Source organism: Aulonocara stuartgranti (assembly GCF_965226115.1).
Source record: "Aulonocara stuartgranti genome assembly, chromosome: 3".
Taxonomy (NCBI): domain Eukaryota; kingdom Metazoa; phylum Chordata; class Actinopteri; order Cichliformes; family Cichlidae; genus Aulonocara; species Aulonocara stuartgranti.
Window position 1 is genome coordinate 33792591 of NC_138941.1, and position 18642 is coordinate 33811232.

At 44.4% G+C, this 18642-nt stretch overlaps 1 protein-coding gene across 19 annotated transcripts in view; it reads right to left on the reverse strand.

Moving 5' to 3' along the window:
* The window catches only part of LOC309701940 (receptor-type tyrosine-protein phosphatase delta-like), a 409167-nt gene that overhangs the window by 103821 nt on the left and 286704 nt on the right, over positions 1–18642 (reverse strand). For all 19 annotated transcript variants that reach the window (XM_082526274.1, XM_082526271.1, XM_082526265.1 and 16 more), the window contains one exon: positions 322–507. In XM_082526274.1, the coding sequence (XP_082382400.1) occupies positions 322–424 (103 nt within the window). In that variant the 5' untranslated portion in view covers positions 425–507. The remainder of the gene's footprint in view (positions 1–321; positions 508–18642) is intronic.

The following is an 18642-nucleotide window of genomic DNA, read 5'->3' on the forward strand; positions in this document are numbered from 1 at the left end:
ACTAAAGGTGTGTGTGTAAAGGAGGCATAGACACAGTGGGAACAGTAAAATAGGACTGATGGAAGAGGGCCTGTTTTCTCATCACTGACTGGGATCACTTTTTAAATATGTTTCAGGAAATAAATAATAACACATTATTAGACAAACAGTGTCTCTTACCCACAGGCCTGTGAAGTTTTTACAAACGCAGTACAGGAAGTATTTCTGCGCATGATGATGTTTAAACAAAAATGAAAGAGATGACTCAAAAAACAGTCCCCATCCCATAACCAGCGGGACACCACACTCGAGGCCCGTGGGGAAAGCGGACGGTGTACTTACTTTGAGCGTCGGCGAGGTGGAGGAGCAGACCCAGGACGAGCAGCAGCGGCAGCAGCAGCGTGGGTCTGGCTCTGCGCATGGTGGGACAGCTTGGCACCAGCATGCTTTGGCAGCCTCGGTGGCACTGGCTCACAGAGCCCTGTGAGTCAGTCTGGTCTGATTTCTCAGATGCAGGGTATTCACAGCCTATGCGAGGCAAGGAGGGAAAGGAAGAGGGAGAAGGAAGGAGGGGATGAGGAGGGGGGAAAAAAAGGAGAGAGAAAGAGAGAGGAGAATGAATGAAACAAAGCTGTTTGGCTCCACGGGTTTTATCTATTCCTGCACATTTCTGACATACCCCCACACAGCCTCGGCTGGAGCTGACAGAGGATAGGAAGAGCCTGATGTGCTCACAGGGTATGTTCTGACAGTTCTCTAAATGGAATAGTCACTTCACACAACGCGTGTGCACGTGTGCATGAGAAGGAGTGAGACGCAGAGTGCAAGCCACAGAGAGAGAGAGGGAGAAACCGCCCAGATGAAAGGGCGAGTTAATATGATTTTGTCTTCACAGCTCCGGTCACGAGCGCCAATTAAATGCGCTCCATAATATGAGCACCTTCCAAGTCCACCTCAGATCAGCAGCGATATCTGTTTCACATTAGGAAGGCCTCGCTCCCATGAAGCAACAGCCAGGAAATGCAGTAAGAATCCCGAATTGCAAAAGCGATTTCCTATTATTCAGTAAAACTGCTTAAACTTTTAACATCACTGGACATAAAAGTTGTCTGTAAACGACACTGTGCTATCTTGTACATGTTTGCTAAACCCGTTCATCTGTAGCCCATACACAACATTTCCATCAATTCTTTAAAAGCTCTATACAAAGTAGAGTAGCTTAACTTGGAGCCCATGTGTGTGTGTGTGTGGTTCAGTCTTTTATCCGTTTGCTGCACAAACAACAAATAAAATCTGTAAGACAGAGCGACGAGCCGTTGCCATTCATGTTTCAGCCTTTTATCTCAGGACCACTACATGGCTGTGAAAATCAATGTGATACAGTGAGCTAGTATTAGCCGCAGACCGGCTCCATCCCTTGTCATCCATTTGCTTAAGCCCGAGCTTGATCCTCAGTGATGGATGCTGTGCGGTAGTCTTCGGCTCATAACACGGCTCCCGGCTAATCCGAGTGTGTGAGCTTTGATGACACACTGTACCGCTGGTTAGCATCTTAGCTCGTCTGCCTGCATTGTTCGGCGGGAAGCCGCTGTTGTTTCAGCTGCGGTGGAGACTGGTGGAGTTGGATGCGCGCACGCTATGCGCACCGTGACATTTCAGACACTTTGTGCACCATGAGATCAAAAGCGCATCCGTTTTCGGATTGTTTTTGGTAACTGTGCACATAAAGGCTTTTGCTAGAAGTATTATTACGCTGGGGTGTTTATCTGCAGATTTGACCGCCACTCACTAGTAGGAAGCAAAGAGGGAAAAAAAGGGAAAAACGCAGCCCCTAAGCACAATCACTAGGCCCGATGATGACAAAGTACCTCATTTCCCTGTTACCAATCATCCTCTGTCTCGTTCTTAGCCTTCCCTCTTTCATTTCTGTGGGCTGTAAATGGCAGAAAAGACGGGAAGATAGCACACCTGTCACACTCGATTTGTGTTGGGGGGAGATAGACACGACTACCTGTCTCCAAGCATCGCGGGGCTAGTAGCGAATGCAAGAGCGGGGGGGGGACGGGTGGCAAAGGGAATCAATTTGAGGCAATTTCATCCCCGCTCACACCACACACACACACACACACACACACACACACACACACACACACACACACACACACGCAAACAAAAACGTGTATGCATATAACATACATCTGAGAACACTAGACAGAATTTTCACATGAGCAGTGTTTGTAGCGACGGTGAATCTGATTAGAATTAACTGGACTGAAAAGCCCCGAGCAGCGGCGCGAGGGGATGGAGCTGCAGCGTGATCCATACGTGGCGCGGTGCGGCGTACGGCCGTCTGTCTCCTCCGGTTATTGTTTCACGCATCTGCCCCTCCAAATCTAAGTGATAGCCTTTGAGTTAATTAATGAAGTGTGAATTTCCATAATGACACGACATTAGGTAGCACACAAGAAACAGTACTCGGCAGCCCTCCACTTCTCTGTTTGCACCCTGCGTGCATACACACCCATTTACACACACACACACACACACACACACACACACACACACACACACACACACGCGCACGCTGATAGAGGCAAACAAAACCATCTGTATGTTGTGTAACTGCTAGTGAGACAACCAAGAGGCTACACCATGTGAGTAAATAGAAGGAGAAGCTAATGTAGGCTAAAATGCACCCAGCGCAGCCATAATTTATACCAACAATGAAAGCAATTATAATTGCTGTTGATTTGTAGTGTTCATTTTTACAAGTAAACTGTGCTGCAGATTCCTTCCTAATGTGCTATGGGGGTGACGAGCCACCTGCCAGACCTGGCAGAAAGGCAGCAGTTTGCCAACTGCATTGTTAACCGACAATGGATTTAGCTTAAATACTGCAGATTTTTTTATTTATTTTTTGGGAGTGGAAGCTTCTACAATTACATATACGGGCGTGCATGCAAATCCGCATCATCGTCTCTGCATGCATTAGTCGGTGTAAACCAACAGCATCACCTTTGATCGTTTCAGCCTCAACGCGGCCATTCGGCGTCACTCTGCGAATCTTCTCGTTCATATATTTGGTGGCACTGATGCTTGTCATTGAACATTTATTACAATAAAAAGGGGGAGAAAAAAAAAACACCAACAGTCTTGTCTTTCTTCCTGAGCCCCCGGTGGTATTATTGTGTTCCCATTCAGTAGTGTTTCATTCAAAGGATTTTGCTGCTGATAGCAATCATGCATTATTAAACAAAGCCTGACAACATGCACAATGTTAATTAGAAAAAGGGTGGTGGTGGTGGGGGGGGGGGGGGAGTGTGTGGCAAGAAAAAGAAAGGGGCTGTTGAGCTGTCTACTCTCTCTCTCTCCCTCCTTCTCCATGATCCTTATCAGAAATGTGAAAGAGAAAAGAGGGTGGGATGTTTATATTCTCCATAATGGCTGGGCTCTATTCTCATTTGAGCATGCCTGTTTGGTATTCTGGTCTATTTAGACAAGCAATATTATTAAGGCTCTAAAAAAACCAAACCAAAACAACAACAACAAAGAATCAGTCATATTTATCTCATATTCCAGCCATACTCCAATAAACTTGTTATAGGGACAAATGCAGGCAGAATAGTTTATGAGCTTCAAAAACAGCGTTTTCATAACATCGGCGTGTCTTTTGCGTGCCCTCCTCCACGTTTTACTGTTTTAGCGAGCTCGATACAAACCAAAGGCCCAAACCGACGGTGCAATTTTTTTATTATTTATTTGTTTTTTAACATTTTCAACATGAGCTTGAGCGTAGCATTTGGACCGCATTATGCTCATCCTCAGCGCGAGATGACTAATTTCGCTTTGGCCTGCCCCGGAGAATGTTGAAATGGGGTATTTTTAATTTCAGGCTCATGCACAAACTGAACTGAACTCGAAAGGAAACGGCGGACTCATGGTATGTTATCCTAACAGACCAGAGCGGCCACAAAAATGCCATCAAATCTATTAAGGCCAATCCCTCTGTAATTAGCTCAACACATGCGAGGACAAAAGCACAGCAAAACTACGAAGGATGTGAACTGAACTGGACCGGGTTATAAAAAAGCAGTATCATACCCAGACAGGCACAGCCAATAAGAATGCGTTTCCTTTTACGAGGCAGGGCTTTCTATTTATCTTCAGACTGGCTAAGTTAAAGAATGCAATAATTATCCTCCACAGCCACACTTTTAAGCTACAGTGATATGCAAGGCTGTGAGAACAGTGGGGTAAACTGCTATGCTATAACTGCACTGGTCTCTGTGATTTCTGCCCTGATGCTGGGAGACACGGCCCGTGCCTGAGAAACCGCATCAGACGACCAGCTCTTGTTGTGAAGCTAAGTGGCAGCGAAGGGGACGCAAGGTGGAGAGCAGAGCAGAACTGCAGTCGACACAGATTCCACCAGCCTCCAATTGCTGTTGACTTAATATGCATGAAAATTGTATTCTCCAGCTTAACACCATGATGAAGGCACCAGTAATAGATGGCTGGGAATAAAGCTTAAAGAATTCAAGGAAATATTTTGTCTTGATAGGGTTTAACCATGTTACTGATGATTTTCTAGGGTATTCAAATGAAAGATGAGCAACACAGGTGCATCAGAGCATATATGTTTATATATGAGGGAACACATCATTCATTTGGATATTAATTAAAAATATGGCACAGTGTGGGTGCCTTACGGAGATGCTAATGTAAGTTCTAGAGATGAAATACTGCTAGTAAACAACGAGTATATTTGCTCCACCACGCTGTCCTTGAACACTGAGCAAGTTCATAAAGTCATGTCAAGAAGGCCGATATTCAGAGTCCGGCTTATCTAATCCGTTAGCCGTTTGTCGATATATAAACAGAGTCCGGAGCAGCTTTTTCCCCCAAGACGTGGCCTCCATCGTCCCCCCATACACTACAATAACTTGCACCAACTCCCATTGCGCCCTGTATAATCATTCCCTTAGGAGTAATAACGTATTTGTTATTGTTTTTATTATCTGATCTTTTTTGATGGGTATAGCAGAGATGCTATTCTGTTCGATTCTATATCAGCATTCATACTAGCCAATAAATGCAAATGTAAAACGTAAAGAAAAGACGGAATGTTTGGAATACCACAAACGACCAGTCGATCCGAGCAGAGCTGGGCAGTGTTTCAACTGCTTGCTGTGACAATAAAACAAGATTCTTTTTAATATTTAAATAAGGACACGGGAGGATAGCAGGAATGGGACTAAAATTCATTTACATCCAGATCCATGCTTGTACTTTCACAATCAACCACAGTAGCTTTGCATGATACAATCCAAAATAATCCTTAGTGTACCCTCCATCGACTGCCTGAAATGGGACGTCTTAAGGCTACACTTTGGTTTGATCAGCAGGTGGGCGGGGCAGCTGTAAGATGACCATATAAGGGACAGCCACTCCCACTGACATCATACAGCTCTAAGAGTAAAAACCAAAAGAAGTAGAAACAGCTCATACTTCTCATACTGATGACTTCTACATCCACCCAAGTCATCATTCGAATCTTTGGCCACGTTTGGTATTATCATCCACGATTGTCAGATCATATATATACACACACAAACATAATAAGCTCCCTTTTAATGAGTAAATACCAATCAAAGCGAAACCTCTGTGGAGTGGCAGTGTATACAGAGTCAGATTGTCAAAGGGCAAATAAAACATCGCAAGCTGCTGTGTACTAGCACCGCTGCTCTTTTAATAGCTTGCGTCGAAGAAACACAAGGATAGCTGCGAAGGACGCCCCAAGGATTTTCCCAAACATCAAATGACCAGATTTACAGCTATACAGCTAATATGTTTTTGGTTTCCTGTAAATTTTAAAGTCTCTCTTCTCTAAAAAAAAAGGCCATTTTCTTATGTGTACTTCTGTCTTTTCATGAACATTCTTCCCTTGTGTTAGTGGCTTCTGTTTTTCCTTATTTTTCCTTTCTCCCCCTCTTTACTGCTACTTTCTTTCTCTTGCCCGCAATGTGATTTAAGACCGAGTGACAAGGCCTTTTCTCACACATCGCTCTCGATCAGCCGGCATGTGTAATAACATTCCTCAAGCTAAGCTAAGCTATGCCCTCAAGTGCAGCCTCCACATGAAAGACCCTGACAACTACACATTAGATGAGTTTATTTTCTATACTTATTTATTTGCTTCTACCCCCTCGCCTCCCTCAAACAAGCCTCTCATGGCCATAAACTATTCTCCGGGTGGTGCCGGCGGACTTTTTGCTTGAGAAAATCGGGGTTTACGCCCCTGCCTCGGATGCCTGACGAATTTTTCGGACGAGCAAAGGCTACCGGTTGCTGGGGCTGATGTCTGGTTATATCTTGTTTTCCTGTGAATGGATCACCCAACATGAAACAGCACAGCGGGAAGCTAATTGGCTCTGATGACATTTGTCTGTCTAATAATTGGTTTAAAAGCACCTGCTGCGGCTGTAGGACGCCGAAGCTATCGCGACCCCAACTCGATTGTGTGTCCGTGGCAAATTACTTCCAGGAGATTTCAAACCACTTCCTCCCCCCACCCTTCTTCCCTGTCAGCAAAAATGATTGTGGACTTTAAAAATGTCACAGCAGAAATAGTGTAAAATACAAATTATTTCTCCTGGGCCTTTTCTGTGATTGTTTTTCTGTTACATTAACCGCCAAAATGGGAGGTTATGCATCTTCATCGAGCAAAAAAAGGGAAAAAATAATATTAATAAAAGTACACAATTGAGCAGACAAAAACAAAAGCTGAGTTGCAGTTTTAAGACCATTACCTTGATGGGTGCAAGAGCAAGCTTTTATCATTGCGTGAACTCAGCCCACCCAGACTGACCTTGATGCTTTTTTGGTATGACTTAAAGGAGCGCATGGCGTCAGCTCAGGAATGCCTCCACTCTGTCTGTGTGTGTGTGCTCGCTTTTGTTTTCAACAGCCTCTCCTTGACTTTTCTCTCCACCTGATCTACCTTGCTACTTTTTCCCTCTCTCTCCCCGTCCTCACCCATCTTTCTCTCTCATCTCATTCCTCCCGCCATGTTTCCCAGCAGCTGCTTGGTTCAGATGGATGGTACCAACAGTGCAAGACCCTGACCTGTAGTCTAGTGACTGATTATCCCCGTGCCCTGTTGTGCTGCTCTTTGAGCGCATACCAACACACAGTGCACGCACAGGCATAACAAACGCACACACAAACACACACACACACACGTGTGCAAGGTTATGGGGCTATTGGGTAAGCTTCGGGGACACTTGGGAATTTCAAAGTGAGGGTTGAGGGGGAACAAAGAAGCCAAAGTAATCTATTTCATCTTTGTCGCCATTTTTGGATCACCTCCGCTGACCTTGTTGACACAACAAACACACTTGCTATTGAACGCTAATGGACGTCACTAATGCCGTTTGAATGGGCTGCGCATAAAACCAGAGCAGAGCACAATCAGCCTTTTGGGATGCATGCGAGCTGTGTAAACTATTCATATGACTGCCAGCTCTTTGGGAGGCCTTCTCTTGCGCTACATTTGCTTGTCACGGCGTGGGCGGCTTCTATAGTACAAGCATGTGCCACTTGGGTCGTGCTTGACCTTGCGTATCAGCATTTAGCATAGGGAAAGAACTTGTTATCATGCAAACAGGCTGAATCATGAGGAGTCTATTGTGTTGGGTGCACAAAGTGTGGCGGGATAGAGAGGGGGAAAGAAGAGAAAAATTGTAGACGCGGCAACAGCAGCAGCAGCAGCAGCAGCCAACCAGGAATGGATGGGATTAAATTTACGCCGCATGAACTGGGGAGGGCTAAATCATGTTACATATTATGAAGCAGGAAAAAAAAGAAGAGGGAGTGAGAAGAGGGCGGAGCAGAGGGCTGGAAATATAATGGATAAGGGGAGCAACGAGGCAGAGAGGTGGCAAAAGAAGGGAGAGGAGGATAGGGGAAGGAGGCAAGGAAGGAAAGGGGAGATGAAGAGGAGAGCACGCTGTAGGGTGAAAGAGCAGGAGAGGCGGAGACCAAGGGGAGGGAAGCGAGGGAATGTGCCTCACTGCCAGCTTTTTCACACTCCGCCTGTGCTCGTACGCCTGACGGAGGCTGCGTGAGGGAGATGGGAGAGAGAGGAACGAGGGATAGAGGCAGAGAGAAATCACGCGCTGCCGAAGAGGAGAGGGCGGTAGCCGCGAGACCGCTCTGGCAGTGTGAAGGTATTGTTTCCTGAAAGGGAGGCAGCTGGACAGATGACAGCAGGTGAAAGAGAAAAACAAAATGTGAATAAAACACATGGCAGACTCTTCTCACCCTCAAATGTGCACACTCTGGTTCAGGACTATGTCCAAGCAAATCGATGCAGCTCAAAGAAAAAAAAACAAAACGCCAAAACAAAACGCACAACTCCCACACAAACACGCTCGCAAACGTGGACTCGGGCACACACGAGCAGAAGAGCGGGCACGCATACCCTTTGCACCGTGTGCTCTTGGCACTCTGACATCTACCCCCAACACAGCAACGGTCTGTGGGAGGATGAATAATCTCACTTCCGTGAGGCAGAGGAATGGGAGAGAGGAAGGAGGGCGAGAGGGAGGTTGTTCCCAGCCCGAGCTCACGCCGTTTTATGGAAAGTGCCGAGCCCTCGAACAGACAAAACAGCGTTCCACTGCCACTCGCCGACGCGGCACAAAACATTAGAACAGAGCTCTATTGAAAATATCGGAATAATACAGCGCCGGGAATTGTGTTGCCCCCTAATACGTATGGCATAAGTCAACAGCAATGTGCCTCCTTATCTTTTCGAAACAATTGACACACCGAGCTACATTGTGCGCTAGTGACATTTTAGTGGCTTTTGTACGCACGCCAAGCCGTTTGGTATGTAAATACACTACTTAAGCGCACATGAAGGATGTAAGGAGGCGCTGGGGGCACCCACGCTATACTCATAGGCCAGCAAAATAATTAAAATGCCAAGTGTCTTCCATTATCTAAATGCTAATTTGCCTCGATTTACCCTGAGCTAAAATGTAACGCCACATTATGGCTGTGCACTAAGGCGACGATGGGTGAATTTCCCTTCAATTAGCCTAGCACACTGTACGCTATCGTTTACCTGGGGTGAGATGTTTTCATAAGCGGAGATCTAGTCTTATGAAGATATTAGGGGCCGTTTCATGTCAGTTTTTGGCACTTGCCCCACATCTGCACATACACGGACATATCATCTAAGCTACATTACAGCGGACCCTGTTATGATGAGCGTTGCTCACATTAAACAGTTAAAAAAAATCAGCTTTGTAGGACGTCTGTTAGCCTGGATATCCCCGATATGATCATCTAAGGGTCAGAGCACAACATATAAGCACTTAATCTCCTCACGCCTGCTATTCAAACTTTCTGTTTGCAAGGATCAGCCAATCAGAAGAAAGTTAGGGCGGCCTTTAAGGCAGTGCAGCTAAAATGTTTACTTTCAAGAGCAAGAATGTTTGTCAAAGCTGACAGCCACTCTTGTTTCTCGCTGGACTTCAGCCAGTGTTGTTTTTGCCATGACTGAGATTTAATAAGAAAGCCTGAGTCAACAAGTAAAAGAGCAGGCAGGGTCCATTAGAAGCAGCAGCTTATCGAAGCTTTCTTTTTTTTGCATGAAAATTCATCAGTGCATATACGGAGGGCAACAGGACAAAAAAATTATTATCACAGATATGAAATGTTTTTGCTGAATACACAGATAGGGGTGAAATTGTGTTGTTCCTGCCTTTCCATCTATATCCTGATAAGACTGTCAGAGGACATGCTAGGTGGGGGTGGGTGATGACGAGCATCGTTTTAGAAAGCTGTTTCAATGTTTCTGCAGCTCGAGTATCCTTACTAAAGTTTACTGAGCGCTTTGATGCGGGAGCTGCTGATTATAACTTTTATTAGTTCTTGGACGCCCTTGAAAGGTGTTTTAGCCAAGCTAAGCTATTGTTCTCATGAAAAGCAGTTTAGGCTGCCCGTGCACCTCGGTGAAGAGAAAGAAATGGTTCACCCCAAGGCAAAAGCAACAATTCCTCCTTTGTCGTTTCACCAAGACAAATGTTTGCCATTGCAATGTTACCAGACACACACACACTCACATGGAGGGGGGGGGGGGAGTAGTTCCCTGTCACTGATGGTATATTGTAGCGCTGGAACGAGACATTTTATTATGCTGCCGAAAACAAATGGATAATCCTTTTCCAGCCACAGTTTGAAGATTGAAATTCAAATCAAATGCCACCTTCAAACAAATGTCAGAGTACAAAATCAAAACCGTTCTGTCAATGCCTGGATTCAAGCAAAGAAAAAGCACAGTTTGACATTTGGGAGTGATTTTCTCTCTCCGTGTCTTCATGCCTTCATATAAAATTAACTTGGTAATTGTCCGGGGGGAAAAAAAAATTCAAAAAATCTGCATGTGAACCCACGCTACACAAACAAGTCTTTTTTTTTTGCTCTCACTTTACATCCAACACCCTCTTAGAAACCTTTCTACATGCTCCCCCAACCCAATACAAATCCGCCCCCGAACGCTCGCAAACATGATTAAGACACTGTCAAGCCTGACATTGCCATCTCTCCCGTGCTGCCAGTGGCCCTCACTGTTGACTGACTGCGTGGATGTGCCTTATCATTAACGGGGCCGCCCGTGCCACCACGGAGGGGCTTTGATGACAGAAACTAAGGCCCAAGTGCCTGCCCCTCCCATTCCGCCAGCCCAAGTGTCATCTAAATGAGATAGGGCCTAGGAGCTAGGGGATTAGGCTCTGCATAATTACCTATTTAAAGACCCTAATTGAGCATTTCATTAAGAGACTGGCACTGAGATTTTGCCAAGGAGGGCACTACAGGGAGAGAGATGTATTTGTCTGTGCATGCTTGCTGTGTACTGATGTGTACGTATGTGTGGGTTAGCGAGGACATTGGTGTGCATATGCTTGAGTGTGCATTTTGGAACCACAGCAGACTGTAACCTTGAATTCAAGGGTTACCTTGTTAGCAACAAGGTCTCTCACTTAGTTTTGTTTACATTGCACTTAGGACTGTTTGCCACACGATTGTGTAAGTATATCCAGGAGATGTTCACCCTTCCATTCAAGAGTACTATTTAACCTTCAATAATCTATGTTGCATTACATCTTTATGTAACAGTGCTGCTACAAAAGTCAGTGCACTGAAAAAATACTGTTGGTATTTACAAAGAAAGAAAGATTGACTTCATTAAGAATATATATCGTTACAGGTGATAAACTCCAGTATTTGCCACTTGATTGAATCCAAGAATACTTGTTCAGTCGATTTATTTATACAATGCAAATTCTGCTCCAGTTGTCCCAACTTCTATTTTGGGATAACACCAGCAAGGCCATTCACAGGAAGCTACAAATCAAAGGCTAACAGCTGAGAGTACCAGGATCTGAAACAAGCAATAAAAGAGCTACACTACAAAGCTGTAATGATTTCCTTGTCTATTAAGCTAACCTAATCCAACAGAAGGCAAATGCGTGTGCATATTGTTCATTTCTTATATTCACTGTCCTTCATCCCAACAGTAAAAGACAGTAAATGAGTTACTGCCACTAACACTGTCAGCTGTCAAGCTCGTGCCGGCTCCTCGATTCCTAGTGGCATATCTAAAACAGCTTTGTCAAACACGAGATGAGATACAAGACCTATGTGTCTCTTATTTCAATTTAATACTGAAACTCCAGTTCTGCTGTTCAGGTTACCTAAAAGTGTTTCTCAAAAACACAAAAAAGACCACCACAGTGATAGTCTTTTGTGCGCAAAGCTTTCATTATATTCACATTCTATGGGTCAATCGAAAAACATATGAATGCCAGTTCAAATCATAATTGCAGCATGTAAATATGAGATATACAATCCTGCACCGGCCAAAATCAATGAACTGCACTGGAATCTGGACCACACTGGGGTCCCCAGATCTTTTGTGATTATCACCAGTTTCAGCAGTGACCATCATTAGCAGAGAATGCTAGACCCAGATAGTTTGCTGGGTCTACCATAGTTCGACCTGATTTCCACGACCTAGCAGACCGCAACTCTGCTTTGCCCCCTTGTCGTCATATCAGGGATCGCTGGGGACACCGAAAAGTCACTAGCAGTTGCTTGCGCATGATTGACTCGTTTGCTAAATGACTAGCATCTGAAGTGGCAATGCTGGCTGGAGGCTGTTAAAGTCTTTAGGGCAGACACCAGCTGCTAGCTGCAACAGATAAACTGTCCCTTCCTCCTCTCGGGATTCATGTGAGTAGAAGTCTGGCCAAATATGCTCAGGGCTGTGATGACACTGAAACATCATGTGTTGTCTGTGTTGGCAAAGCACCAGACTTCCATTCTTCTCTGACATGCCAGGGTTTGAGGGAACCAGGACTTAGTGGAGGACTGGAGGAGAGAAATCTGCTGCTCAACCTCCGATTGTAACAAACTCAAAAGTCAACGTAGCATCAGTGTGATTGACGGACTCTACTAAAGCACAATTGCATGATTTGAAGTTTAAAGTAACTGATATTTATCACCAAGTCTTACTGCAGCACCTCAGTTCATCTCTGTTCAATCTTCAAACGCACTCTTTCTTTTCAACCAAATTTTTCTGAATGGGTTCACCTTTGTAAACAGAAGGTTTTACCATCAAGTAGGTGTACTTGAGACCACCACTTTTATTGACACGCCACAGAGCCAAGGGTAGGAAAAAGAGCCTGAAACAACACATTTAGAGGATCTGACACCTGTGATTGTGGCTCACATGGATTACTTGTGCTCGTTATTTGAAAATTTGAATGTTAAATGTGAGCACATGCCATTACAACAATATTTCTATGACAGAAAATTTTGAAAAAGCATGAAAGCTTCCCTTTTATGTTATTAACCTCTGATGCACTGGGCTTAATAAAACAGGCAGATACTGTGTCCATGTAATCCGTAGAAATAAAGAAATTCGGGAAAAACGAAACAGCAGTGGATGCCGTCGGTATAACTGGCACATGAACCTTGTTTTCATCTGGCGTTCGAGGTGCTGTTTTTTCTGTGACCGCTTTAATGTAAGCTTGGATAGGTGGGTAGGTTAGTTTGTGCGATGCCTCATCCAAATCACTCACTTGAAGACTCGTCGTATGACTCTCTCTCTCTGCCTTTTGTTGCTTTACAATGACCACGAACAATGAAACGTGCAACAAGCTTCAGAGTCTGGAATATATTCACTTACACAAATGGAAGATTGGCAAGGGATACACAAGAAAGCAAGAGTCGTAATCTCCAAGAGAAAAGCCCTTTGTGCAACAAAGCGTGCCCATGTTTGCATTTCCTTCTGTAATGAAAATTTTGATGGCTATGCCATTGCAGTGACTGTCAAACGCTATATGCTGCCATAAGATGCCGAAATCCTGAGGTTGTACCTTGCGCCACATGTTCAATTTTTGATAACATCAGTATATATTCAGAATATTGAATTAACTAAATTACCCCCATGACCGGCAACACATCTCGAGGTAATCCCATCATACATGTGCATGTGACCACAGTTTTACACCACAAGCATGAATGCAGACTGCTGCTATCTTTTTGATATTCTTCTACATTAATGGATTTGTAGAGTAACACTCTATACAACAAGAAAGCCAAGCTGTTGTATAATTTAACATTTGTGTGTGGACAAACTACCTACTCAACTTGTGTTCCCCATCTGAAAACGCCCACAGCAGAGTATCCTCTAAAATAGGCTGTTTCTATTCCAAAGTTCCTGAACAGTTCTGGCAGCCCCGGTGGACTCAATCTAACAGGAGGCCCAATGTGGGCCCTATCAGGACCCATCTTGGCATTGCGCTTTCGATATCCCTCCATCTCTGCTAAGGAGACATCTATCTCGATTTTTGCTGAGTGCCAAAAAAGAAGTAGTAGGAGAACCAGGCGGAGAGATTGAGAGGAGGCTGGAAGAAGGGTGATAAGGCAGCTGAGAATCAGAAGAAAGGATCTTGGGGAGCGTGGCCGGAGCGTGCCGGAAAGAGGAACTTCATCTTTATCTAATTACCACAGGGCCATTTTGCCAGGGTAGATAGCGCCAGCGTTTATGGCGGCCTGTTCGGTATCTCGGGCAAGTCGTGCAGATATGATTAACATTCAAATACACTTTGAGTCACACACATACATAAGCCTGAAAGCGCGCTCTCGCGCATACATGCGGCCCAGGGCTGAGTGCCATAACAGCCCAATGAAATATATTCAGATTAGAAAGGTGTCGCATTACTCTCCAGTCGGATGATAAATACGCGGTTAGCACCATCATTAATCTTGTACCCCTCCCCACCTTCTGCCTCTAGACGCGGCGATGTAGAGCAAGCATGCACTGGATGGAGCTAGTGGCTCAGTTAGGGGCTGCGGCGGCGTGGCCGGTGCATGCATGGAGCAGTGGCACTCTCTTCTTGTTCTGCTCGGTCTCACAAGCACACAAGGTCAGGGCCAATCTCACTTCTGAGATCGCTGTTCACAGAAGCAGGGTGGTGGGTTGGACTGAAGTCTTGCTGGCAATTTCTTCTATAAAAGGATCTGCAAAAATGTACAAATGCATATAAGCCCCCTTGTCATTTGTTAAACACATGGAGCATTTTCTTCTTCTTGAACTCTCGGTGCACTCTCCCTATCATTCCTTTCACATTCACCTCTCCTTTCTTTCTGAGCACATGTCTTTGTCCTGCCCCACTTCCGTCTTTCATCCCAGGGGTTAGCTGACACAGTGCTCTGAATGACATTTCATTGTAAGTAGCCATTGTCTGGCTAATGAGCAGCATGCATAAAACACACGGGAGACAATGATAGACATACACGCACGGAAACATCAACACATGCTGGGCACAAGGGTGGAGCCACCACCAGTGGCTTAAGCAGCATATTTCTCCAGCAAACACTGCCGTGTCCCTCTAGAGAGATTTCAGACAGACAGTTCAGACAGCGGCACCTCGCCTTCAATACAAACACAGCCCTAGGGAGAGGTCAGAGGTCAAGAGCTGAGGAAATTACGTGTGATAAATTGGCGCTGGTGCCAGGAGTGTTGTGTATATGTGAGGAGGGTCATCCTCCTCTTCCCCTTCATTGGTGTTTTTGATGAAATGTATAGGTTTATAAAGAACAGCCTGTATGTTCGACATGCTGAAAGTCAGGATTTTGAGCAGGTTCCTCCCACGTGTCCTCATTCAAGCGGTGTCTCCCGGGAAAAATGCAAGAGGGAGTGCATCATTTGATTTAGTCCAAAAGGAGGACTAAAACGCTCAGGCTTAAGCAGCATTTAGTAGCTTAGTCTAAAATACCCTCATGAGAAACATCCCTAATATTTTACCTAAAAAATAAGTAGAATTTTTGTGTACCAGATTTTTCATCCATTCTAAACAGAAAACACATCCAATTCAGTAGCGCACTACAAACTGTGCCCCTGAAAAGTGGCTAGACATCATATTTACACAACGTTCTGCTGAATCAGAAGTTGTGCAGGAGGAAAGTCAGGCTGATTATAAATTCACAGCTAATCTCACATTCCAAGGACAATGTTTTTCGAGGGACATTTACTCATAGTTGTGTGAAACTTCTGTCCAGTCTGGAGCTGCCAAAATACTTGGGGCCTTTTCTTTTTGTTCCTCCCAGATTATGGCATTATTTTCCCCTGCCCACATTCAGTGATCACCATGACAGCAACAGGATGAGTTTTATTCTTGCCAAGACCTTTGAGCCCAACAACAAGCGTACACTGGGACCATTGTGTGGGAAAAGCCAATATAAACTCCTGTGTTTCATTGCAAGATGGCTGATTAGCTCTTAGGGGGGCCGTAAAGAATTTGGTGCCTTGGTTCCGGGCCTTCGGTCATAAGACAGTTGTTAAATTTGGGTGATGACAACTATTGCGTGCAGGCATCACATACGCTGGTATATAAAATTATGCTGTAATCGAGCACAAACTCCACACAAAACTTGTCACGCTCTCAGTTACCTTTTGTTGGGCCAATTGTGTTACCACATTTTTATTGGAGCTCTCAGTCGCCCCCGATCACTCTGCGCACCATAAAATGCTGGTAAGTGAATTGGGGCTACTATAATGGTGGCACAATACAGAAATAAACTACTTTTACTGCTGCAAACAAAGTGATGTGACCTGGAAAGGTTGTATTTTTTGCTGCGATAATGACTGTATTTTAGAGTCAAACCTCAGTGTGAACTCTAATTACTTGTCTGGGGCCACTGAGCTACATTGGTCTCAAGCACTTAGTAATGAAGTCCATATTGGGTCCATGTTTATCACATACAACATGAATGTCCTGATTGCTCAATCTCTGTACTCACTGTTTCAAGACTGTTTTCTGTTTGTTTACACGATAACATGGATCTGATATCTCTTGTTAGCATTGTTTCTATATCATGACAATAATGTTAGTCCAGGGTCATCAGTGAAACTGACCAATTGCATTGTCTGAACATTTAGTTAACATTAGCTGAGAGGTTAGCTAATGGTATTAACAACTATTACTAACCAACCAACATAGGTAACCTAAATGTGTTTAACAGCAAACCTAACTTATAAATTATAAATTAATAAAGAAACCACTTAAAATGCTGACCAATTGTTCCAAAAGAGAGTTTTAAACAAAGTTTGTTTTCTTTTTCTACCAAGTTCAGTGTTGATCCTGGACCAAAATTATTTTGATGATGCAGGAACAACACCAACATGGGGATATCAGGCACAGCCTGAAGCAGGACCCTGCTGTTTACACCCTCCTTTTTCGAGGGGCGGCGTATCAGAGAAACTAGCTTAAATCGATGAGGGAACTATAGGGAACTATACTGGCTTGCTCTCTAGACACTGAACGCATTGAGTGGCAGCACCACTGACAAATATTAGATAATAAGGGATACTTATTATGAATGATGCAAAGCAGCTCTAAAAAAACACTTTTTTTAAAGTATGGAACTGGAAATGAACACAATAGATCCTCTTCAAGTTAAAAAAAAAAGCACAAGATAGGGCTGTTCGATATAACGATATATATTGGAGTCGAGCTGCCCGAGATTCACAGAATTTACAGAAAATGTTAGATTTTTGTGATTTATATCGTTATCGGGACAATAGAATTCTTATGTCGGGATATGAGATTTTGGTCATATCGCACAGCCCGAGCACAAGAGCATATAATCAAGTGGATATTGTTTTTTTGTTGCCATTTTACAACCATTTACTGACCCATTTGAACTTATCCCAGCTTACAAATCCACTACACAAGGGACCAATAGTTCATCAAACTCGACCAAGTCTGAATAAAGTTAAGAGATATTTTTAAGAAAACGTCCTTTGACTTTCAAATTTTATATGATTTCATTATCCACACTCCGCAGAACTGGCTCCCAGTTAACTTAATCACTGTGACACCCATTTCTCATAAATATGCAAATACAATTCAGACGTGTTGAGCACTTCGGAGAGGAGAAAAAAAAGTGACTTCAGGCGAAGACTTGCTGAAGACCCCTCCTCAAATCACAAGTCCTCTAATCGCCTCACGTGCGGCGCTGTTCTTCAAAAACTGCGAAGTTTCGAGGTTCCCAGAGCAACATGTTGTGCCAAAACAAAGCATGCTTGCTTGTCAGAGTAAATTTAATCATACAAAATGGGAGCACTCTGTGCTGCTCTCATCACTGCCACTTCTTTTGAGTGGTTGTGTTTCCAATGTGGTTAGAACTGAAGCAGATATGTTGGTAAGGGGGGGGGGCACAACAACAAAGACAGGAGACTTTTCCTGCAATTTCAATGAAAATATTATAAAAAAAAAAAACTGGTACAATGGAGGTCTGGTTATATACAGCAGCTTGAAATATAGTTTTACACTCAGGTTCTTTGTATCCCTGTAGGCCAGTCGCTCACCAGTAAAACAGTCCTCTACAGACCAAAAGGCAAGCATGGGTTTGTGAGATGGTGGGGAAAAATAAAAGGAACGCAGGGCAGGAGAAAGGGATTTGTAGGGGTATTAAGGCACTGCACGCCTGCTGGCTTGTGCCTTATCCCACAGCACATTCCAGTGGCGCAGCGGGCAAAACTTTACAGTGCTCATCCTAAAAGCAACTTCAAGAGTTGGGTGTTCCATCGACAGCTACTATCGCCCTTGAAGGAGAGCCATCTCAATCCATTTTCTCTGAGCTGTCTTGTCTCACCTATTGCATTCCCGCTGATCTACTTAATCTCTGACAGGGAAGCAGAGCTTGCGGACTAACAGCTGGGAAATCTGTGCCCCCTACTGCCCTTGCACTCCTGCCTCCCACTCTTTCTCCCTCTCACCGCCCTACCAGGTTGGCTTGCTGACGGCTAATAAAAGAAGCGGCCCTTGACTGTGAACAGCTGGGATCCTGTGATCTAACTCGACAAGCGGCGTGCCGGGTTTTTTTCTCTGTGAGTGGAATAGTAAATACATAAGAACAGCGCGAGGACGAGGGCGATGAATTTAGGACATGGAGAGGGATTCGATAAATGGAAAAAAAAAAAGAAAGGGAGCTTAAAAAAACGAGAGTAAAGTGGAAAAACAGACATACAAGCATCCACTGGTAGGAAGAGAGCTCAGTGGCTGTCTTGTCCCCAGCTTT